The sequence below is a fragment of the Delphinapterus leucas genome, chromosome 2 (genome assembly GCF_059928025.1).
Source record: "Delphinapterus leucas isolate spDelLeu-1000000601 "Yukka" chromosome 2, BTC_Dleu_Yukka2, whole genome shotgun sequence".
NCBI lineage: Eukaryota > Metazoa > Chordata > Mammalia > Artiodactyla > Monodontidae > Delphinapterus > Delphinapterus leucas.
In genome coordinates this window covers 154778263-154803886 of record NC_143130.1, presented here as the reverse complement: position 1 = coordinate 154803886, position 25624 = coordinate 154778263, and the positions used below count along the sequence as shown (strand labels likewise).

At 38.9% G+C, this 25624-nt stretch overlaps 1 protein-coding gene across 15 annotated transcripts in view; it reads right to left on the bottom strand.

The window, feature by feature from the left end:
• The window catches only part of TTLL5 (tubulin tyrosine ligase like 5), a 305509-nt gene that overhangs the window by 92323 nt on the left and 187562 nt on the right, over positions 1 to 25624 (bottom strand). For all 15 annotated transcript variants that reach the window (XM_022576495.3, XM_022576493.3, XM_089907984.1 and 12 more), the window contains one exon: positions 5445 to 5640. In XM_022576495.3, coding sequence (XP_022432203.1) covers positions 5445 to 5640 — 196 coding nt within the window. The remainder of the gene's footprint in view (positions 1 to 5444; positions 5641 to 25624) is intronic.

Here is a 25624-nt window from a genome sequence, read left to right as displayed (position 1 = left end):
AGCTCATTACACTTGGCCCTCAAGATGTTGCTATTGTGCGGAAAGGCCCCTTCAGGTGAACACTGAGCTGCGCCCCCTGCCCTGCTTGTCTGGGGACATTAGTCTCTGTTGCCCCTCACCGAATCTGGCTTAGTCTGGTGAAATTGGCCATCTTGGGATGGGGGAAGTAAAGCACAGAGAGAGTGGAAGGATTAGAGGAACTGAGGATGCACGGTTTTTTCCTACCTTGAGTTACCTTACGATGTTGAAAATTAAGTCTACTAAAAATTGAAGGGCTTTGGAAACCAGTGAAAAATTAAGATGTACTTAAAATCCCCTCTCTCCCCCTTTGTTGTTAAAAGAAATTTCAGCAGTTCTTTCTTGGCCATCAAAATATCCTTAATTTTTTCTGCTTTTGGGGCTTTTTTCAGTCTGGAGTAGGTAGAGAAGAGAGTGGGAGGGCAGGAGATGGGGGTTGAGAGCAGAGGTTTAACAAAGGATCACTTTAACAGAAACTACTCAGTAATCGCTCTGCCCTGGGCCAAGAATAACATCAGCTCAGCGTTGGCAATTAGAATCAGGTCAGTCAGGCCTCAGAGCCGGTGTAGCCCTCCTCACAGACCCCAGCAGGGAGAGCTACTCATGCTGATGTCACCAGCAGTCACTGCTGCCCAAGAAAGTCCCCCCATTCAGCTGACAGAAAATTTTTTTATCCTTCTCCTTCAGGGGCAGGAAGCCAGTCTGAGAAGGAAGTGGGAAGCAATCAGGGAAACCGGAGAGAAGACACATTCAGATGTATCAGCACACAGAGTCACTGTACCATCCCTAGAATACCAAGATCCTGCAATTTCCTCAACTATCCTGGAACTCATTTTAAATGAATTAGTATATGTAAGGCACCTGGAATAGTGCTTGGACCACAGTAAGTGCTTATTAAGAGTTGGCTATTCTTACTAAAACAAAGAGGGAGGAATCTGTCCCATTACTTATCTCTCATCCATCATAAAACTTGAATCCTGGGAGCAGTGGTTGCTGAGCAGAATGTACCCCGATAAGAAGAATGAACAGGAAGTTTTCAAGTTTGGAAAACTTATTTATAAGGAAACTGTAGTAGATGAAGTGAAAAAGATGGAAACAAAGTTCCTATAAAAAAAAAAGATTGCCTGAAATTTTATAAGGGCAACACTAAATTTTAACAAATCCAGCCTCCCTTTCAAAAGACAGAAGACAAATAAAAGGGAGACATTTCTAATCTCTTTCTCTCTAGCTTAATGGTTCTCCAAGTGTGGGCCCCAGAAGAAACGGCTTAGCATCATCTGGGAACTTGGAAAAAATTGAGGCCCATCCTAAACCTACTGAATCAGAAATGGAGTCAGGGAAGCAATTGGTGTTTTAAGAGACCCTCCAAGGGGTTCTGTTACTCAAAGCCAAGGATCTGCAAACTACGGCTTGCAGGCCAAATCCAGCCTGCCATCTTTTCTGTAAATAAAGTTTTATTGGAAAACAGCCACACTCATTCATTTACATGTTGTCTATGGTTGTTTTCATTCTACCACGGTAAAACTGAGTAGTTACCGCAGACCCTACGTACAGCCTGCAAGGCCTAAAATATTTACTATATGACGATTTACAGAAAAAGCTTGCTGACCCTTGCTCTGATTTAGAATGATTTTTTTTTTAAATTGCTAGTTTTACCCATCAGTGTGTAAAAGCTCATAGTTTCAATTTTGTCTTATTTTGTTTATCATGCTCTCTATCAAATGGACTGGATCACACCTATTTCCTTGTACCTCTGGCCCTGGAAGCCTCCGCCAATGGCTCCAGGTGACTTTCCTCTCCCAGGTCCATGCTACAGGACCAGTCTTTTGTAGGGGTGATTCGCTACATGAAAATTCCTAGATTTATGAGTGAAATGCTAGACAGAAATGAGGATCAAAGCTTACACTGCATGAATGGTTAGAGATGTCCATTTCAAAACTCATATCCTGAATCAGAGTTTTCCTCCTTGAAATTAATACCTACAAAAAGCTATCTAAAAAATTAATTAATTAAAAAAAAAGGCTGGCTATCTAAGTGCAGAAAGGATGGAGAACTTCCTCTGCATGTAATGCAAGAAAGGCTGCATGATTATTTTTCCAACAATATTTTTAGGAGATCACTATGAAAGGCACTGTCTGTCCATGTATGATATGATATGATATAATATAATACAATACAATACAATACAATACAAGGCCCCTTTTAATGTCCTGGTCCATAAACACATCTCTCTTGTGAATGGATACTAGGTAAATCAGATTTCAATTCTACTCACTGCTCTCAAACAGGCAATTAACCAAATTGTTAGTTATATCAATGGCTACCTACACTTTAGAAAATTGAATCCAAAGCATAAGAAGTTCATCAGAGAAACCATCTCTATCTAAAGGGGTTAACCCAAGGACAGACATATAGGACATCCTGAGAAGGCAAACCATGTTTCAAGCAATCATTTGGTTGTAATTATAAGGGTCAGGTCTAGCACAGTCACAAGGTGAGCTAAAAACACAGGCTTAAAAATCTAATTAGGGCTTTGCTCCTTCTGTGGAGTGTTTCTTAATGTCCTCTGAAATAAAGCGCTCTAAGGTACTATTCTTCATGTTAGAATACTTACTATCTTATTTGCTATTTTATTAGTTATAAACTCTTCAAGCTAATAGAATTTAGTTTCTTTCACTCTCCCCCACAGTCCCAAACTTCACGATTACTCATTTTGACCTAAGTCAACTGTGGATTAGAAGAATGGGGGAAAAAATAAAATGATGTTATAAACATATATAAAATTATGATAAAAGATTTTCTGTTCCCTCTCCAGAAGACACGAGATAACTCCCTTCTTGGGAGTGCTGACTCCTCCCTAAAACAGGCATTCTGACAGATTCTAAAAAACATATTTTCCATATACTTCATAGTTCAGTGAAACTCAATCAGTATAATCCTCAGTGAAAAAAAAAATCCACACAAGAATAGCAGTACTCTGAATTTTCAAAGGAATGTGACTTGCTGGAAGCTAATCAAAAGAATGAGAAGGACTTATAAATGAAGCAGTTTCTAAAAGTGAAAATCAGCAAAACTGTCTCTCTTTCCTCAAAACCTCAGTGCTCTGCAAATCACCTCCTTTTTTTTTTCTTTAATCATCCACCATTTCAAGGTATGGAAGCATTAAAAGGGACCAACTGTCTAGATGCATTAGAGCCATAGATTATACTCAAACAAGGGAAATAAGGCTATGTATATTTCCACTATCCAGCATCTGATTAAGTTGGCATTCTTAAGTAATCTGAATGGCAGGGGGTTCAGAAGTTTAAAAAGTTTTAAGAAATTTACACAGATTGAAAAAAAGACTAAGATACACTGCGGAAGAAAAATTTAAATGGAGTTGTTATTGCTAAGAGGGCTCTCTAAAATGGAGCCAGGAGGCCATTGAGGAAGTGTGACTTTTGCACATCTCAGCAGGGATGGAATTTGAACTTTGACCACTTCTTGTCTTAACATAGGAATCCAGAACATCTGCCCAATGTTCCAGAAACTCAAGATACTTAGTGGACCCTTACACTCTAAAATAACTTGTGATAGCCTATTTATTTATTGGACCCTTACCCTAAAATAACTCATAACTGCCTATCCTTTAAGGATAAATATTTCCTTTCGTGCATCAGGATCAATCATAATTCTTGAACAACCTTGTGGCTTTTGCCTTTGTAAGCTCCTGACTTTTTTCTCTTCCTTGGAATAATCTTTTGGTATTACCCAAATCTGTCTCCTGAATTGGAATCCTTAAGACCCCAAATAAAGCTCTTGGGAATTCCCTGGCGGTCCAGTGGTTGAGACTCCATGCTTTCACTGCCGATCCCTGGTCAGGGAACTAAGATCCCCACAAGCTCTGCAGCACGGCCAAAAAAAAAAAAATTCTTTTTTTTTTGTTTGCAAACTGGCCTAAATGCCTCCGTTATCCCAAAGACTATTTAAATAAGGAAATTTCTACATGGCAGAGGGCAGTGTGATGATGCTATATTCCATGCTTGACAGATAAGAAGTCTGGATTTTTCTCCAGTAAAAATGACCTAAAAAGCTACTTCACAAATGCCTGGGGACTTCTCTGGTGGTGCAGTGATTAAGACTCCGTGCTCCCAATATAGGCGGCCCGGGTTCAGTCCCTGGAACAAGATCCCACATGCTGCAACGAAGATCCAGCATGCCACAACTAAGACCTGGTGCAGCCAAATAAATAAATAAATAAATATTAAAAGAAACAAACAAACCCTTAAACAAATGCCTGCACTTAACGATTTCTCAATTCCAATGAATTAATATAATATACAGATTATACTATCACAGATAAGATGATCAAGTGGTGAATGACACTGAAAAAAATAAAAATTTCTCTGGACCTGGACGGCATTTGAAAAAACAAAGAGAGAGAGCATGATGATAACTGTTTTATATAGAAGAAAAAAAAAACTTGGGAACATTACCTTAGCCTTTGAGTGAATATTAATTTTGCACACACTAATGCACACTACATTTTTATAAGAGCAAATGACAAGAGATCAAGCTGATATAAGCTATTTCTTCACACAACCAAATATCAGGGAAGCTCACAGAATCAGTATGGATTCAGCCCAGCAGAACATGTAGAACATGGTAACTGATTCGAATGATAATCCTGACTCATCAGGAAAAATTTAAGTCTTCACGGCCTGACTTTTTTGTGAAGTCATCCTTTCTCTGTAATTGGGGCCATACTGATTCGCTAGTGCAATATACTTATATAATTCCCTTACACATATACTCAGGAGTTTGTCATTTTATAGACAGTGAGTAGGGAATTCATATTTCAGTAGAGTGTAAGTTCCACTACAACAAGAATTTTTGTGTCTATTGTTACATTTTTGTGTACATTGTCCTATGTACAAACTGTTAAACCAGAAGACCAACGACCTAGATTAAGACCATTTCCTATAAGAACTTGAAAGTTATTTATTCCTTGAAAATCTTGATAGGCCATAAAGGATTAATGTGTGCTTAAATAGACCAAGTCAATGAAGGCAAGGAAGTGGTACATTTAGAAAAAAATCTTTAAAATGCTAGCTTTTAGGTATCTGGGAATTAGACCCTTGGGAAATTACTGAACTAAGATCAGGCAACAGAAAGGGTAAATACTACAAAAGAGATTTTTGTGGAAGAACATTCATTCAAATGAAAGAAAGAATGTCAAAATTGGTTCGAGATCACTTTCCCACAAAGCCAATGTATGGATTCAGAACATTTCTTCCCCGTGGGTAGATTCCCCATGAACCATTCAAGCCATGGTGGCATTGGTAAACTTTTGAGAAACTATCCCCACATTTCTCATGAAAAAAAAAAAAGAATTTACCCAACAGAAGGAAGATATTAGCACATGGAAAAGTCTTATCTTGAATTACCTGGTGCCGGGCTCGACTCTGGTCCAGAAGCTGCCGGGACTGAAGTTTTTGCTGTTCAAGTTGTTGCAGGGCAAAATGGAGTTGGTAGCTGCCTACTGTGGAGTGGCACCTGTGCTGCGGGACCACCCCTGTGGCCTTGCTATACGCGCTGTTCTTTACCTCTCCCTCCCAGGCAAAGCCACCTGTTTGGAGGCTCCTGAAGAGAAAAGAAAGCAGATCTCTTAGAATGGTTGTGTGAACAATGAAGGTAAGGAGAGAAATATTTCAGTTACTTTTCCTTTATTGAACTGAAAGCAGTTTGGAGTTACAAATCTGTTTGTGGGATAAATCATCTGACTCGCCTATGAAATCGCAGCTCCATGAAGACAAAGGCGGGCTGCTCTGCTCTCTATTCTATTCCTAGCGCTTTGCCATAAGGCTTGGCACGTGCTCAGCACACAAAAATATCTGTTGAATGTTAAATAATTCAAATAGCAATTTCACTCCCCTGTGATTGTCAAAAGGACCTCCAAGAGGAGCCCAGAGAGCTTCAAATGAAGGATGGTAGGTTATTTCAAGGTAAGAACAGAGGAACAATCATCTTATCTAAACATCAACTTCAAAATTATAGGGGTGAATTGTGCAAGAGTCTTGGTTTTTCTTAGCCACCCATTAGTGAAGTACCTAAATTTTTAAAATAAGTGTTTGTATTTGAGCTTATGTCCCCATATCATGGGATAACATAACTGGTGTGAGAAGATACATTTTTTCTTATTCTGAATTCATCTCATCAGGGTCCCCAGCCAGGTTGGCATTTAGCCTACACACATTGAAGACATTATGCTAAGTGAAATAAGCCAGCCAGACAAGGGCAAATATTGTATGATTTGTCCTAGAATAGTCAAATTCATGGAGACAGAAAGTAGAATGGTGGTTGTCCGGGGCTGGGGAGACAGGGGAATGGGGAGTTATTGTTTAATGGGTGTTGAGTTTTACCTTGGGATGATGACAAAAGTTTTGGAGACGGATGGCGGTGACGGTTGCACAACACTGTAAACGTATGAAATGCCACTGAATTGTACACTTAAAAATGGTAAATTTTATATTATGTATTATTTTACCACAGTTTTTTTGAAAAGGTCCCCATTTATTTTTAGAACAGTCTTATTTGGAAATCCTTCCATCTCCTTAACATTTTGGCTATTCATCTCTGAACCTTCTTTAACTACCTAGTATTTTTGTTTTTTTCCTTTTAGAGTTACAGTGACCAGAAAATTGTACATAGAAGAAACACAAAGAGTGTCATAGTGAACAACCTTATCCCAAAACCTTGGTGAATGGTGCTTAGAGAAATAAAACAGTGCCTAATTCAAGAGACATATTCATAGTGATTTAAATCATCGTGTTATTCTTCCCTTTGTAAATATCCTTTGGTGTTAATGGTCATTTTGGTGGCAGAGATGCAACAACACATGGGGTGAGTTTACACAGAACCTTCCTGAGTCCTGACCTACGGCTGCCTGGTTATTAACAGCCTAGGTCCTTGTGACCTCAACAGAGCCCTGTGGGAGGGAGCAAAGTGGGATGTCTTCTGAGGCCAGAAGCCCATGCTCCTCTCTTGCCTGGGGGGACGTCTCTCTCATAGCTTGGTCATTTTGGGTCTCTGCTTTGGTTTCTCTACCTCTCTCAAAGAGATTTCCAGACACAGAGTTAAGGGAAAGTCTGTGTAATATATTCTGAAGTCCATGGATGAAAGGTTTTCTACTCACATAATCTCACCTCTGATATGTCATATCCCTTGCTCACCTCCTCCCACAGTTTGGCTCCCACAGTTCAGTTGCACAATTACACACATTCAGCTAATCTTCCTGGAGAACAGTACCAAAAAGCTCAGAGCTTGCTTATTAACCTTTTTTTAGTATGACATTTGATCTTCCGTGATCCCACTTGAATTGTCTCAGTGTGCGTGTTATTAGACATGATTTTTCCCAAGGGGCTTCTAGAGATGTGAGGAAATGTGGAGACCAAGGATCACATGTAAATAAATACCCGACTATGTGAATAAAATGTTAATATTATTCACAAGGTGAAGTGCTGAGTGGGAGTCAAATAGGACTTCTGGGGTTAAGAAGGGAGGGGCCAGAGGAAACCATGATCTCTGTTCTCATTAGTGAGGGAAGAGAAAAGCTTACTGAAGATACAGCAAATAGCAAAGGGAACCGAGTGAGCTCTGAGTGGAAGGCGAGGCAATGGAGCAAGGTATTCAGGTGTAAATGAAAAGCAGGCTCAAGGCAGGAGTGAGCTGATCCAATGAACACATGAACACACGGAAGAGACAGATAATACAGCAGGAACTGCCTGGATGAATAACCCTGAGATTTCCATACCAATTAAGGCAGGAATTTGAATCTAGAATGAAACTATTATTTATGATAACCGGGCCCAAGGTTAGAAAATTCATCAACTGTGATTCTGCTTCCATTCCTGGCTCGCTGGTTACAGAAGTTTGTAGCCACAAGAGGCAATCCAGACTTAGGGATTCGATATTTAAGGATTTATATAACTATGTAGCTTATATCAGAATTCACCTCACAGGCTAGCTAGGTTGGTTTTATTTTCTAGAAACTGCTTTAGTAACCAATATTCCTAGCAGGCATTTACTTTAATGCCTTCTTGCTGTAATCAGAAATCAGAGTCTGTAACTAGGCCCCCTTATTTGGAGGTGACCAGGGACAGAGCCTCAGCAGAGGTCTGTGGATGTGTAAGGGGCAGGACAGTGGGCAAGAGAAGATCAAACGAGGGACTTTGGATAGAGGAGGTTTATTTGTCCAACTGCACACACACTGAACAGACTGCAACAACATAAGCTTTTGTAGTGAAAGCTGTTTTTAATCTCATCAGTAACATAAGTGCAGTCTCCAAGTCACAGAAAGAAGTTGCTTAAGCAAGTGGAGGCTATTAGCAAAGAGGAAGGAATGTTTACAGTGCAACACTGGATGGGTGCAGGAGTGCTCAGCTGTCTAAGGCAGTGTGGTCAGTGCCATGAGAAACTTGCTTGCTTTGAATTCCAGTGGGTGTTACTCAGGCCACGGTATCTCACAGTTAAAGCACAAGCTTTGGGGGTTTACAGTATGCAAGTGTTGTAATGACTGACACGGAGGACACCAGGTGCACTGTTACTTGGGTTTTGCCTGAGATTACATATTGACATAGTCCTTTCTATGGCAGCTATGAGTTTCCATTTCCATCCAAAATTCCGTTCCATTTTCTTGAACCTCAGTTCATTCTAGTTTACTAGTAATACATTTTCTACTCCCACCAAACTTTTGAGATTCAAGTATTCTCTATAAAAGTTAGTTGTTATGTTATTCTTTGCTCAACACTAACATATAATATTGTATACGTTCCCTGTAAATAACTTCTTACACTTTTTTATTATTTCTAGAGTAGGACAGACAGACTCAAAAGAGTTAGCTGTGGGAATGCTCTGGATGTCTAACAACTGATTCACATTCAAAGATTCAAAGTGAACTATGCTGTGTCTTGTCCTGACTACATATGCAGCTCACTGCCAACAATACGGCAAATTTTTCTAAACCGCACATCCTCTTATTAGAACGTTGTCTTACTTTCTGTATTACACCGTGGCACTGCAGGGCTAAATGTTTCTCACCATCACTGCCCTTCCTGCAGCATGCCCTACCCCTCCAACTTCTAGCCAAAACACACTAAAGGGCTGTGTCTTTCTCTCTGGTTTAATATCTGTTCCATCAAATGGATGTTGGTTGTAAGGAACTCGAAGGAAATTTGTAAAATGCACGGGTCTTTAGCAAAGCAAAATCTCCTGAGCAGGCTGTTGCCCTCTTCATAAAGATATGCTTTCAGTGTCAAGATTTCCCAAGAATGGGGAATTCCCTGGTGGTCCAGTGGTTAGGACTCCGTGCTTCCACTGCAGGGGGCACGGGTTTGATCCCTGGTGGGAGAACTAAGATCCTGCAAGCTGCGTGGCACAGCCAAAAAAAAAAAAAAAAAGAAAGATTTCCCAAGAATGATGTGATGTCTCAAGATGGTACGGTAGGGATGAGATGCAGGAATGTGACAGCTGTACAAAGAGTATGATTCCGCGTCCACTTCCCCAGCTTCCTCCACCCAGTCTGAGCAAAACCTGAGCGACCACGTACGAGGACGTCTTTGCCCTCTTCAGGGTGTTGGCAAGTGTGTGGGTGTGCTTTCAATTGTCCTAATAATGGGGGTGGGGGATTACTGACATTTAATAGGTAGAGGTCAAGTGTGCCAAATGTCAAAAAATATAAGGAAAAGCCAGCCCTGTGCTAGGAAAATATGTGCTTCTCAAAATGCCAATGGTGCTTCTAATGAGAAACACTGTAAGGCCATGAAGGAGGTGCTTTCTGGGGACAATCTTACTATTTCTTGGTAAGAAAGAGTATCTACCCACTTCCATGGCACTTATTCCACTACACGTTATGGAATGTACAGATATTCAAGGATGGCAGAGGCTACATTTTCTTTGCCTATAAATTTTCAATCTCAAACAAAGTAGTTGGGACACACAGTAAGTGCTGGAAAGGTGCTGTAAATGCCCAAAATCCTACAAATGAGAGAAGAACTCCCACGAGCTGTACAAAGCAGTGCTGGCCAGAATAAGGAAGCTATGTGATCAGAGAGTCATTATAAAATGTGGTGGGGAACCCCCTTAGCTTTGGGGGATATTTCCAAGGACAAAATCAGAGTGATTCTTCATGGAGTGTTGTGTGTCCCATTCCTAATCCTTCCCAGGGCAGCTGGGGTGGGATCACATCTACAAAGACCAAATGGATGAGGAGAGACTAGACAGACGCTACTGCAGCCTTTATTACATCCAACTTCTCTATCTTTATTATTCTTAAACTTTCCTCTTCTGTAAAATGGGGATATGATAATAGTACCTATTTCATAGGGTTATTGTGGGGATTAAAGAGCTAACACAAGTGAAAGTACAGGCACATAGGAAGAGCTCCAAAAATATACTACCACCACCACCATTACTACTATTATTACTATTCATTCCCCTCCCAAACGATTCCATTTCACTGCTGCCCTACAGTTCTTTAAGTTAGTATATAGAAAACATAAATTTGGCCATTTTCCGCCAGAGGATTCTGTGTTGCAAAGTTAACACAATCTAGTCATGAGTACAGTATTTGTTGTGAGGTCAAAAGTGCTCCAAGTTACTAAAAAGAAAAGCCCTGATGTATAGTGTATACAAATGGTTATTATAATTGTATTGCAATGCTCTATGCGGAGGACTAAAACAGGTTATCTGGAAAGGGATGGATTTTCCTCCTCTTCAATCCACAAGTGAAGGGGGCACCTATATAATCTACCCTTGTAAGCAGTCAGTTTTCTGCTCAATCCTCCTTCCTGATCCTCCATTAGAGCCGATCATCTCAGAGATTGAAGGTGTGACCTACAAGCAGCCATCAGTCTACCTTCTTCTACTCTTCACTGGCCATCTCAGAGAAAGGACTTTCTGTTTACACTGCCTGTTTCTGTCCTAACATTCTGCCCAGTCTTTCAGCGTGGTTTCCACCCATATAAATATAGTGGCTTCCTTTTTTCTGTTCTACACGGTGCTCAAGGGAGAGTGAGAGTGAACTGGACAGGCCTCTGGAACTCCTAAAACTCATGATCCCAAAGGGGAGTCCTACCCCCCACTTTCAGAAATAAGGAAATAGAACCCTCTCTATTTTATTATAGCTCCGGCATTCACCATCTTGTAGTTAAATCAAAGGCAAAAACCAGAAAACATTCAAAAGTTTCTGTTGGACTTATGCTTCTGAGCAAGTAGAAAGTTTCAAGAGACTGTCACTTTTACCTTAAAAAAATAATAAGCTGGGCTTCCCTGGTGGCGCGGTGGTTGAGAGTCCGCCTGCCGATGCAGGGGACGCGGGTTCGTGCCCCGGTCCGGGAGGATCCCACATGCCGCGGAGCGGCTGGGCCCGTGAGCCATGGCTGCTGAGCCTGCGCGTCCGGAGCCTGTGCTCCGCAACGGGAGAGGCCACAACAGTGAGAGGCCCGCGTACCGCAAAGAAAAAAAATAAAGAAAAAAAAATAATAAGCTGAATAAGCTGCTAAATCATACTTATTTCAAACCTAACAAAATGCCGAGGACATACAGTAAACCTAAATGAATATAATCCCAGGAAGTGACAAGCTCTTCACTTTTAGCCAGGATGGCCCCTGGGAGGAGGAGGAATGTGTCATAGACGGGGGTTAAGGCACTACCAGCTAAACTTCTGACGAGCTTTTAACACCTGCATGTGGGCTGGTATGATATTTTAGAAGCCCCAGCATAGAACGAATCTGTAGCCACCCATCAACTCTTTCATCAATTGCATGGGGACACTGAAGGCTGGGGGATGGGGAGGGACTGATTAAAGTCCCTTTCAGAGAAACTGTGGATATTGTTCTTTGACCTCCACCAAAACTCAACAGGTAGTATAGTCTAAAAGTTAGTATTGTAGAATCTGAAACCAAATCAACGAGCTTTTCATACTCTGTTGGTCTATCTTGCATTTTGAATAGATCTTGTATCCATACAAGATTTGTGTAACATCAAGCATTAGTCTTTAGGAATACTGGTTCACTGAGTGATGCAGACCTTCCAAATGTTGACATATTTCATTATACAATATTAAAAAAACATATTTGTTAGTATCACTCCAATCTCACCAGAAGGAAGGTGTCAAATTCATAGGGGTGAATGTAAGTTTTTCAAAATTCTTTGCACCAAAGGATCTTTAGAATCTTACTGGTGGTCCCATCCTGGCCCCAAGACATCTGCAGCCAGAGGTGAATTTAATCTAATTAAAGCTACAACAAAGTCCAGACCCAGTTTAATTATCAGATTGGCTCAACCCCTTCTCCCTTTGCCCCTTTCCCACACATTAGCAGCCTGAGAAAAGGATGAGCATGGCTTTTTTCTTTTTGGCGGGGGGGGGAGGCGAGGGTGTGTGTGTGTGAACATTATTTACTTAAGTCTGTGGTTTTACCTAAAATGTCCAGCATACGATTAGTAATTATAAAAGACATGCAGAAGCAAGAAAATATGACCCATGTAAGAAAATGGTCAATAGAAGGACACTGAGAGGTGTTACAGATGTTGGACTTAGCGGACATGAACTTCAAAATAACAATGATAAATATGTAAAAGAGTCTAATGTAAAAGGTGGGAAACACATATAAACAGATGGAGGATTTCAAGAGAGAGATGAAATCTTTCAAAAAACAACCAAACAAGGATCCTAGAAATGAAAAAATATAAAATCAGAAATGAGGAGTGCATTCAAAATGATTAACAGCAGACTGGACACAGTAGAGGAGAGTATCTAACAGGTATAAAATTGGAATCCCAGCAGTTGAGAAGAGAGAATGGGGCAGAAGAAATATTTAAAGAGATTAGGGCTGGGAATTTCCAAAGTTGATTGTAGACATTAACCTAAAGACCTGAGCAGCTCTGCAAATCCCAAGCAGAATACGTACAAAGAAATCCACACGCAGGCAGATCACAGCCAAACTGCTGAAACTAAAAATAAAGAAAAAAAAATCTTAAAAGCAGCCAGGGTGGCGGGGTGCTCAGTGGTAGTGGTAATATTACATACAAAGGAACAACAATGCCAATGATTAGCTGACTTATCATTAAAAAATGATGGCCAGAAAACACTGGTGAGCTATCTTTAAAGTGCTGAAAGGAAAACAAAAAGAACTGCCAACCTAGACTTAAACATTTATACAATACTGTCAACCAACTCAATCTATTTGATAATTATGGAAAGCTATACCCAACAACTTCAGAATACATATTCTTTTCAAGTGCATGTGGAACATACACCAAGACAGTTTAAATGCTGGGTCATAAAACCAATCTCGATAAAAACTGAAAGATCAAAATCACACAGAGTACACTCTAACCAGAATGGTATTAAATTAAAAATCAATTAATTTTATATCTTTAAAACAATAAGATATCTAGAGAATTCCCAAATATTTGGAAATTAAACAACACACTTTAAATAACCTATGGATCAAAGAAGAAATCACAAGAGAAATTAGAAAATGTATCAAACTGAATGGTAATGAAATCACAACCAAACAAAATTTGAGATGCAGTGAAAAGAGTCCTTAGAGATAAATGTATAGTATTAAATGTCTATATTAGAAAAGAAGAAATGTGTAAAATCAATGTTCTAAGCTTCCACTTTAAGAAACTAGAAAAATAAAAGCAAGTTAAACAAAGTAGAAGAATAAAAAATAAAATAATAAGAGCAGAAACCAATAAAGTAATTAAACAAGGAAGCCATCAGACTGAGGTCGCTCTAATGTCTTGGCAGTCTGTGTAAGCAAACCAAAACCCACGCCGGAGTCATTGCACTTACATCTGAAAAGTGAAATTTAAGAACAACCAATTACAAACAGCCAACTAGGCTTTCCCAAGTAAGGCAACCACTTAAGCTATAGCCAAATAATTTGCTTACTTTGCTTAAGAGTCTGCTCTATTAAAAAAAAAAAAAAAAGCCTTTCCCTTAGTCTCTGCCAGTGGAGTGCTCTTACCCATTTTCAATTTGGCACTGCCCAATTAAAATCAATGTGTGCTCAAATGAACTCTTTGAAAATTTAATGTACTTCAGTTTACATTTTAACACAATGAAATAGAAAGTGGGCAAACAGGAAACATCAATAAAATCAAAAGTTGGCTATAAGAAAAGAATTTAAAACTTGATAAATTCCAAGCAAGCTGATCACAAGGAAAAAATTACATGAATTATTAATATCAGGAATGAAGAAGGGGGAACATCATACAGAGAATATAGATATTAAAAGTATAAGGAGATATCATGAACAACTCTATGTCAAATATTTAACAACTTAGATGAACTGAAAAAATCCTTGAAAATACAACTTTTTGAAAATGACACGATGAGAGAAAATCTAAATATGTAAATTTAACTTGTAATCAAAAACCTTCTTAACAAAGAAAACTTTAAGCCCAGATGGCTTCAATGAATTCTATCAAACATTTAAAGAAGAAATAATTTCAATCTTTCACAAAGTCTTTCAGAGAAGAGAAGGGAAAACTTCTCAACTCATTTTATGTTAACACATCTCTGATAAAAAAAAAAAACTTGACAAAACCATTACAAGAAAATTACAGACCAATACGCCTAGTGAACATACACACAAAAAGTTTTAATAAAATATTAGCAAATATAATCAATCTATCTGTCTCATGTATGGGATATATATCATGACCAAGTGGTATTTACGGTGATTTAAGGTTAAAAAAAAAATCAATAATGTAATTCACCACATTAAGAGAATAAAGAAGAAAAATCATATGAGAATATTATTAGATACCAAAATGCACTGGACAAAATTTATTCATCTCCATTCATGACAGAAACTCTCAGTAAACGAGGAACAGAAAGAAAGTTACTGAACCTAATAAAGGATATCTATGAAAAATCTATACCTAACATGATACTTATTGGTGAAACACTGAATTCTTTTCCTCTAAGATCAGGAATAAAGGACAGATGTATGCTCTCACCACTTCTATACAAAGTTAGTAATATAAGACCTAGCCAGTGTCATAAGAAAAAAAAAGCAAAGTTGCAGGAATCAAAGTCCATAAACAGAATAAAATTATTTTTTTATATGCCAGTAATACACAACTGAAATTTCAATGTAATAAATTAATTGAAAGTGAAATTTTAAAAAGCAATGCAATTTACAATATCATAAAAATATACCAAATATCTAAGAATAAATATACTGGAAAATGGGTAAGGTCTCTACATTGAATTTATAGAACATTAATGATAAATATTAAACAAAACCTAAATAAGTACAGAGGTATACCATATCTTGACTGATTGGAAGATTCAATATTGTTAATATGTTTATTCTGAATTACAGATATTGGTTTCCTCAGTTCCAAAATTTCCATCTGGAAATTCGTCTTGAAATTTCCTACCTTTTATTCATTAAAGCCTATTTCCCTTTACACCCTTGTTCATAGTTATAATGGCCACTTTAAAATCCTTGTCTGCTAATTCTATCATCTGAGCCTCCTTAGGATTGGTCTCCATTGATTATCTTTTATTCTAAAAATGGGTCCTATTTTCCCACTTTTTTCATATGTTGAATAATTTCATATTGTATCCTGGATATTGTGAAATGTTGTAGATACTGGACTATATTACGTTGCTCCAAAGAGTGAGTACGTATGTGTGTGTGTATAGGCAGTTAACCTGGTTGAACTCAAACTGCAGTTCCTTCTTCCCCTCAGTGGGCTGTGGCTCAGATCTATGTTCAGTTCTTCTAGCTTCAGCTGTATAGTTTGGAGTATAACTTGCATATACATTGTCCAGAGGTCAGCCCAAGATTTGGGTGAAATTTATACATAGAAGTTAGGTTCCCCTTTTCTGGCTGCCTCATTTCCAAGGTTGTCCTCTTACTCCCTAGCAAGTGTGCTTGTCCTGAACTCCATCCTCCAGGTTGTCAAGACAGACTTTGGATTTTTATGTTGGATTTTTATGTAAGTTCTAACTGCGCAATGTGGTGTGAACTACGGGGATCGATGGTGGTGATGCCTGCACGACTATGAATGTATTTAATACCACTGAACTGTATACTTAAAAAATGATTAAGATGGTAAATTTCATATTGTGTGTATTTTACCACAATAAAGAAAAAAGAATAAGGAAAATTAATCTATGATGAGAGAAGTCAAAAGAATGATTATAGGGGGAAGAGGTAGAATTGACTGGGAAGACACACAAGGAAATTTTGGAGTGTGATGGGAATGTTCTATAACATATGTTGAGTGGTGGTAAGGTGGATATATAAACCTGTCAGAACATCAATTTGAACATTTAAGGTATGTGCATTTTATCTTACGTAAATTTTACCTCAACTTAAAAAGATCATTTCACAATATATACAATTATTGAATCTTTATGTTGTACACCTGAAACTAATGTTATATGTCAATTATACTTCATGAAAAAAATAATGTGGAAGGTAAGCTTCATATAATTTTTTTAGTATATATTAATTATATGATCATGGGATCATGAATTTGGGTGGTGGGGGGGGGACCTGAAGGATAAGAGAGAACGGTGAGTTCATGAACCTCAGTTCTCTATTTCTTATAAGATAAGCATACAAAGAGAGAGTGTGCTTAGAGTTTGCACTTATGAGTACTGAATTGGAAGTCTACATTTTTAAAGTGACAATAAACATTAGAGAAACTACAGACAGTCCTGGGGTTCAAGAAATGGAGGTAGTACTTTTTTAAAAAAAGACAAATATGCAAATAAAAAGTTATGCATTTTCCCTTATCTTTCATTAAAAACCTAATTATCAGTATTTCCTGTTTGTGTGTATGTTATATCTCTTTTTTCAACTTACTTGATTTTAGTTATAAAATTATTTGTTCTCTTCATGAATTTTGCAATACTGGAATCGTATGTAAAAATACATGCTTATGTAGTTATTTCATTTCAGCGAAATTCAACCTGCATTTATTGGACCCTGTTCCTAGATGCGCAGGGACTACCAAGAAGAAAAACACAAGCTCCCGCTCTCAAATTGCTCATAATCTGGAGGAAGTGTACTCGTTTAGGTGAATCCCCAGGGAAGATTAGTAGGTAGAGCAAAGTCAGGAATGGCAGGACTCTGGAATAGGTGACACTTTCAAGAGAGAGTCAAAGCCTCGGAGGAACAGCATTGGACAGAGACTCAAGGGGAGCCAGCAGACATGATACTAACAGTGAGGAAAAGTACATTAGCCCCTGAAGGATCAAATAAGCTGGCCAGAGGCCTGAAGAAGTGAGAGATATGTAAGCAGAGTGACAGTAATGATGGTAAATGAGCACTCTGGTTGAAAGGCAGAAAGAATTATTGGCTCTGGGAACCTGAGCCTGAAGATTTATTATGAAATTAAAAGTTATATGTAGTTATGGGTTTCCCTGGTGGCACAGTGGTTAAGAATCCACATGCCAATGCAGGGGACACACGTTCAATCCCTGGTCCAGGAAGATCCCACATGCTGCAGAGCAACTAAGCCCATGCGCCACAACAACTGAGCCTGCACTCTAGAGCCCACAAGCCACAATTACTGAGCCCGCGTGCCATAATTACTGAAGCCTGCGCGCCTAGAGCCCGTGCTCCGCAACAAGAGAGGCCACCGCAGTGAGAATCCCACGTACCACAACAAAGTGAAGTCCCCACCCACCCCGCAACGACAGAAAGCCTGATGCAGCAACGAAGACCCAACACAGCAAAAAATAAATTTATTTAAAAAATAAATAAATAAAAGTTATATGTAGTTAGAAGAGAGTCAAAAGGTCAGTGATAATTAAGTTTAGCATTAAAATTGCATACTGTAGTCTCCAAGAAAAAAAAGTATGCTTATGAAAGGCTTCCATTGAATGAGAACTACTTTCACTAGTGAAAGAATAAAAGTCGAACTGCATGTGCCAATAGATATAAATTTAATAAATTTAATAAATAATACTGAAAATGTCTACTAGTAAGTCTTAAGGCTTGCTGTTAGTAACTGCTGACTGGGAACAGTGACAGCTGGCCAAATGAAATGTGTGCCTAAAATTATTTAAGTGGAATGAATTAGACAGACCAAGAGGTTTTATGCTCATGGTGACAGGTGCCTTGCTTAGAGAAATTTTGTGCTGGGAAATTATTTTAAAACAATCTCTAAAAATGCAAGTGCTGCAAAACAAAAATGCAAGTGTTAAAGGCAAAAATTTATTTTTTTTACCTTTGAGTTTGTTCCTTGAGATAAGACTATACTTTTATCTTTTCTGTTTTGAATCTATGGAGTTATACTGAGATGGTTCCTTTGCAGGAAGAGTTGAAGTACAACAGAGGTAGCATCAGAGGTACAGAAAAGTTCAGAAATTATCTGGAAAAACTATGTGAACTTTTGACAACCTGTATGCTAGGTCAAAAGCACAGAACTATATGAAATTATAAATGCGGTCTGATCTTCCTGCTTGAGAACAGGATGAAAAGCTTAAAAACCTTTAAATATTTTGTTTATTTGAGCGGATGACAGGCTCTTGGGAAAGGATTAAAGAAATAATCCAAGAAAGAAGGCAAGAAGAAATAAAAGGTTTTAGATGCTGGAAAGGAATCAAAACCAGTGCAAGAGCTGGGTAAGTGAGAGAATTCTGGAGGGAGAGCAGAGACCCTGTGCCCCTGGATCTGCACTGCAGGTTCTGAACTGGACAACTCTCAGAACAGGAGCAGCACAGCTTAATGATGAAGAGCTGGGCTCTTGAACAAGACTTCCAGGTTCAAATCCTAACTCTACCACTTAAAGCAATATACTTAACCTCTCTGTGCCTTGGTTTCCTCAGCTGTGAAATGGGAATAAAACTCGATCCCACATCTCACAGGGCTGGTTCAAGAATTAAATGTAATAATCTATCTAAAGCATAGCACAATGTCTGGCGCACATAATAAATGCTCAATAAATGTGAGCTGCTATTATTAACATTGTTCCTGTGGAAAGTGAATCCAAACCTTTGTGAAAACAAACAATAAGGATGCTAAGGAACAGGTGTGAGCAACTCTATCACTTCTCAGAAAGAAGAGAAGCAAAGAAGTATTTATATTCCCCTTACCAAGTACTATGTCCACGTGGGGTAACCTGGGTGATAAACGGGGGAGCCAATCTAGTGGATCTGAAAAAAGGACTCAGGAGTCACTCAGTGTGTGTGAGCCAGGGAGCCAGGTCTCCCCAGCTAGAGACAGCCGCTGCATGGCAGTCCTCACCTGAGGTCACATCCTCATGATGGAGACCTGCTGCTCCAAACCAAGCCAGCCAGAGAATGCTCTAACCATAGGCAGGGTGCTGCCCCTGTGGGGAAGTGGGTGTTTACTAATAATGCTGATTACCAGGGAGGGGCAGCTGTTCAGGCACTGATGAATGATGGAGATTATCACCAGCCTGCTTCCCCACCCCCACTCCTGCTAGTAAAAGCCTGAATTATCAGCACTGGCTACACTGCCTTTCGCCTCTTCAAAATGAAACAAAAGCAATTTTTTTTTTAGGAGCAAAATGTCATAACCTGAAAAACACAAAAAGATAGAAAGGTAAAAGACAAAAGTCATCCATCTGCACTCCAACAACCAAAGATGGCTACTATGAACATTTTGTCAACATTCTGAGGTATATACTTCCTCTGTGTGTATTTCCCTCACACAAGCAGAGTGATCCTGCACCATCTGCTTTATAACCTGCTTTTACAATCTGGCAAATATGTTGTAAAAAATCTCCCACATGATAGTGCTGGTTTTGACAGTCTTATTCAACTGTTAACTTCTATTACGCTTAAAGTCAATTTAAACCCTTAAGCCTTCTTCACTTGAATTTCTGAAACCATGTGAAGAGCTCTTATATTTTTTTCTTATTAAATTCCATGAATTAGACTCATCATTCTACCCTGTTTAAATCGTTGTGAATTCTGATTTTCATCCAAGGCATTCAGTATCCCACCCTACTTCATGTCATCTGAAAATAGGTTTAGTATGCCTTCTAGATATGTAGGTGCCTAGTATATAGTAGGCACCTAAATAAGTATGAATGGATAAATTAATTCATTGATTAAAAAATGGTGACCTACTGAGCAAATCACAGAGCCTCAATGACTTAATTCTCAATCTTACACTGATTCATTGGGTACAGTTGTCTAGTTATCAAAGATTCTTAATGACAGTGTTATCTTGTTCACATTTCTCTTTCGTGCTCACAAGATATCATCATGACTTGTCGAAACGCAGTTATGGTAATTGTTTTTTTGTCCCCCTGATCTTCTCTTACTAAGGTGATTCTACCATGAAGGGAAATGAGGTTAGTCTAGCATGACTTATTTTTTTCGTGAATCAATGCTGGGCTTAAGTGATTCCCTTTTCCTTCTCTAAGGGCTGCCAAATCATTGGTTTGCTAATCTGTTAGATTTTGGCTTGAAACTGACATCTCAGTTATCAGTTAATATATTCAGCATCTAATTTATCTCTATCTCTTCTTTTCTGTTCCCAGTGTATGAGCTCCTTTGTTGCACATGAAATCATACACTGAATCACAATCATAGGACTAGAACCGTAAATCATGAATTAGTAATCATAAGAACTGCTTCTCTTTGGACACAGTAATTCAATTATTAAGTAGAGAAAATAAGATTGATTCAATAGCCTGACCCTTGTGAGCTTCATTTTCCTTGAGGAATAAAGGGAGGGTTTGGATAGGACAAAGATGTGCCCTGAAAACTAAGAATCTAGATAAGGGTTCTTAGTATCAGTATAATATCAATTGGCACGCCCAAAATAAATCTATCACCTATTGTTTACTACACATGCCGAAAGGGGAAGCAGGACAATACATTAAAATAAAGTGGCTCAAAATCAATCAGAAGAAAAAAACAAGCAAGACTCAAAAGAGACTAAGAACATGAGCAGGGTCCAAGTAAGATACATACTTTGAAATACAGAATTATAAGCAATTGAGAGGGGAGATTTCTGATCATTCATTCAATAAGCAGATATACAGAAAAGGAAAAGGAAGCGGTAGTGATGACTGAAAAATGTCTAGGGGGATTATTCTGGCTAACTTTAACTTTGGTTTTATTAATACTGTGTGACCAGGACATACATCTGGAAAGAACACACTGAAGTATCCAGTCAAAAAGCTAAGAGCTGATATGCCTGCCCTTTAAAAGTACAGTGAGATTCCAGCCAGCTGGACTTGACAATGGATTCAGAATGTGAACCAGACTTCTGCTGTCTCCATACTCGTACCACTCCATGATTGATGGAATGATCCCCAGGAGGAGGAAATTAGGACAAAGTTGGATTTCTCAGTACATCTGGCAGAGAATCTGGGGGCAAGCTTTACGGAACACAAGGCTGGATATAAAACCAAACCTTTCAAAAGGTTAAGTTCACAGCATTGTTCTAGAAGACAATTTAGGATTCTGGGAGTCAGCCAGGTTTGTAGATGGAGGCTCCTTGGTCCTGTATCTATTAACAGTCTGGGTCTGCAAAGACAGATGGATCCTTAGCCTTATTAACAAGAAATGTCTTTGATCCAGCTCTTTACTTTGGCATAACCAGCATACCACATGAAGCCTGAAAAATGGAGCTGTGAACTTAAAAAGAAGTGAGCAAAGGGTGACCTTTAAGAAAGCCAAAAGAGAACTCCCTGACACCAGTTCATTCAACAATGAAGACTGAATCCAGCTCAGCAGGATTTTTATAAAATAAAGGGAAAAGTCTGATGCCTTTGTGACAACAACACAGGTACACACAAGCACAGCTGGGCCTTGTAAAACTGGACCACCATCACCTAGCTTTCACAGCCTGCAGAGACAAGCCAGGAAAAGTTTTCAAAGTGAAAGTTAATGTGCAGATTGTCTAGGGCAGCTGACATGCCAGTTTCCAAGAATTTCTACAGTGAATTGTAGCTGGGTTCAAACCTAGTACACACAAACAGCTTGCAAAGTGTCACAAATTTAGAATTCCTGCCTCATCACATCAGTTAGGCTCCTTTAGTTTCTTCTATTTTCTCCGGGAAGCAAAACAGCTGGCGATATGGAAGTCAAGTCTATAGCTTTTCTGGTTTCACTAACCTGTCTCTGCCCCCATTCTCAATTGGCCAAGGGAAATGGGAGACAATGCCAGAATTCCACCTTTCTTCCTTTCTTCTTCTTCTTTTTTATTTTGTAACCTTCTCTACCTGTCCTTTTTCTTTTCTTTATAAATAATGATGTTTTTATAAAATAGGGAAGATACTGGGGAAATCACAAGAAAGGAGATTTTTTTTTTTAAAGCTATAGGGCTAAAGAGGGGAAAATAAAATGTGTATAATAGTCAAGCCTTTTTCTTACCACTCCGTGTGTGCGTACGTGTGTGTGTGTGTGTGTGTGTGCACTGTATCTAAGAGCCCATTCTCAAGCTACCTTCAACTACAATCTATGGAAACAACCCTTCATTGTACTAGGAACTGGTCTCTTATTCATCAAGTCCACAACAAGGCTACACTGGCACCTGCTTCTGTTGTGTCAAGACAAGTCTACTGAAATTTGCTGCCCTCAAGATTTACTAGAGGGTGCTCTTTGGTGGGGTTAATGGCGGACTCCCGGAGGGCTCACGGAAAGGAGTACTTCCCAGAACTTCTGCTGTCAGTGTCCTTGTCCCTGTGGTGAGCCACAGCCACCTCCTGTCTCTGCAGGAGACCCTCCAACACTAGAAGGGTACTCCATGTTTCATTGGCTTGGGAAAACTTTCTCACTTCATGAATAGAACAGAAGCCTCATAAAAATCTTTCAAAGTTCTTCTGGCTGGCATGACACAGGCCATCACAAAGAGTTTCTCATAGAACTTCCATCCTTATTAAAGGGCCATCAGAATAATCTTTTGGAGAGGGCAGAGAGTAGAAACAAGAACTACAATTCTGCAGCCTGTGGAACGAAAACCACATTCACAGATAGATAGACAAAATGCAAAGGCAGAGGACTGTGTACCAGATGAAGGAACAAGATAAAACCCCAGAAAAACAACTACATGAAGGGGAGATAGGCAACGTTCCAGAAAAAGAATTCAGAATAATGATAGTGAAGATGATCCAGAACCTCGGAAAAACAATGGAGGCAAAAATCGAGAAGATGAAAGAAATGTTTAACAAAGACCTAGAAGAATTAAAGAACAAACAAACAGAGATGAACAATACAAAAACTGAAATGAAAAATACACTAGAACGAATCAATAGCAGAATAACTGAGGCAGAAGAACAGATAAGTGACCTGGAAGACAGAATGGTGGAATTCACTGCCCCGGAACAGAATAAAGAAAAAAGAATGAAAAGAAATGAAGACAGCCTAAGAGAACACTGGGATAACATTAAACGCAACAACATTAGCATTATAGGGGTCCCAGAGGAGGAAGGGAGAGAGAAAGGACCTGAGAAAATACTTGAAGAGATTATAGTCGAAAACTTCCCTAACATGGGAAAGGAAATAGCCACCCAAGTCCAGGAAGCGCAGAGAGTCCCAGGCAGGATAAACCCAAGGAGCAACACGCAGGACAAACGGTAAGCAAATTGTTTTCTCAAAGACACAGAAAAATTATTAAAAGCAACAAGGGAAAAACAACAAATAACATACAAGGGAACTCCCATCAGGTTAACAGCTGATTTCTCAGCAGAAACTCTACAAGCCAGAAGGGAGTGGCACGATATATTTAAAGTGATGAAACAGAAGAACCTACAACCAAGAATACTCTACCCGGCAAGGATCATCTCATTCAGATTCGACGGAGAAATCAAAAGCTTTACAGACAAGCAAAAGCTAAGAGAATTCAGCACCACCAAACCAGCTCTACTACAAATGCTAAAGGAACTTCTCTAAGTGGGAAACACAAGGGAGGAAAAGGACCTACAAAAGCAAACCCAAAACAATTAAGAAAAAGGTAACAGGAACAAACATATCGATAATTACGTTAAATGTGAATGGATTAAATGCTCCAACCAAAAGACACAGATTCACTGAATGGATACAAAACAAGACCCATACACACGCTGTCTACAAGAGACCCACTTCAGACCTAGGGACACATACAGACTGAAAGTGAGGGGATGGAAAAAGATATTCCAGGCAAATAGAAATCAAAAGAAAACTGGAGTAGCAATACTCGTATCAGATAAAATAGACTTGAAAATAAAGAATGTTACAAGAGACAAGGAAGGACACTACATAATGATCAAGGGATCAATCCAAAAAGAAGATATAACAATTATAAATATAAATGCACCCAACATAGGAGCACCTCAATATATAAGGCAAATGCTAACAGCTAGTAACACAGTAACTAGTAACAGCTAGTAACACAAAAACATTGGGGGACTTTAACACCTCACCGACACCAATGGGCAGATTCATCCAGACAGAAAATTAATAAGGAAACACAAGTTTTTTTTTTTTTTTTGCGGTACGCAGGCCTCTCACTGTTGTAGCCTCTCCCGTTGTGGAGTAAGGCTCCGGACGCGCAGGCTCAGCGGCCATGGCTCACGGGCCCAGCCGCTCCGCGGCATGTGGGGTATCCTGGACCAGGGCACGAACCTGTGTCCCCTGCATTGGCAGGCGGACTCTCAACCACTGCGCCACCAGGGAAGCCCGGAAACACAAGCTTTAAATGACACAATAGACAAGTTAGATTTAATTGATATTTATAGGACATTCCATCCCAAAACAGCAGATTACACTTTCTTCTCCAGTGCACATGAACATTATCCAGGAGAGATCACATCTTGGGTCACAAATCAAGCCTTGGTAAATTTAAGAAAACTGAAATCATATCAAGCAACTTTTCTGACCACAACGCTATGAGAATAGAAATCAATTACAGGGAAAAACATGTAAAAAACACAAACAAAGGGAGGCTAAACAATATATTGCTAAATAACCAAGAGATCACTGAGGAAATCAAAAAACACCTAGAGACAAATGACAATGAAAACATGACCATCCAAAACCTATGGGATGCAGCAAAAGCAGTTCTAAGAGGGAAGTTTATAGCAATACAATTCTACCTCAGGAAACAAGAAAAATATCAAATAAACAATCTAACTTTACACCTAAAGGAATTAGAGAAAGAAGAACAAACAAAACCCAAAGGCAGTAGAAGGAAAGAAATCATAAAGATCAGAGCAGAAATAAATGAAAGAGAAGCAAAGACCAATAAAACTAAAAGTTAGTTCTCTGAGACAATAAGCAAGATGGATAAACCTTTAGCTAGACTCATCAAGAAAAAGAGGGAAATTATACTCCAATAACGATGTTAAAAAGAAAAAAGAAAAAAGGGAGAGGACTCAAATCAATAAAATTAGAAACGAAAAGAAGTTACAACGGACACTGCAGAAATACAAAGCATCCTAAAGGACTATTACAAGCAACTCTATGCCAATAAAATGGACAACCTGGAAAAAATGGACAAATTCTTAGAAAGGTATAACCTTCCAAGGCTGAATCAGGAAGAAATAAAAAATATTAACAGAACAATCACAAGTAATGAAATTGAAACTGTTATTAAAAATCTTCCAACAAACAAAAAGTCCAGGACCA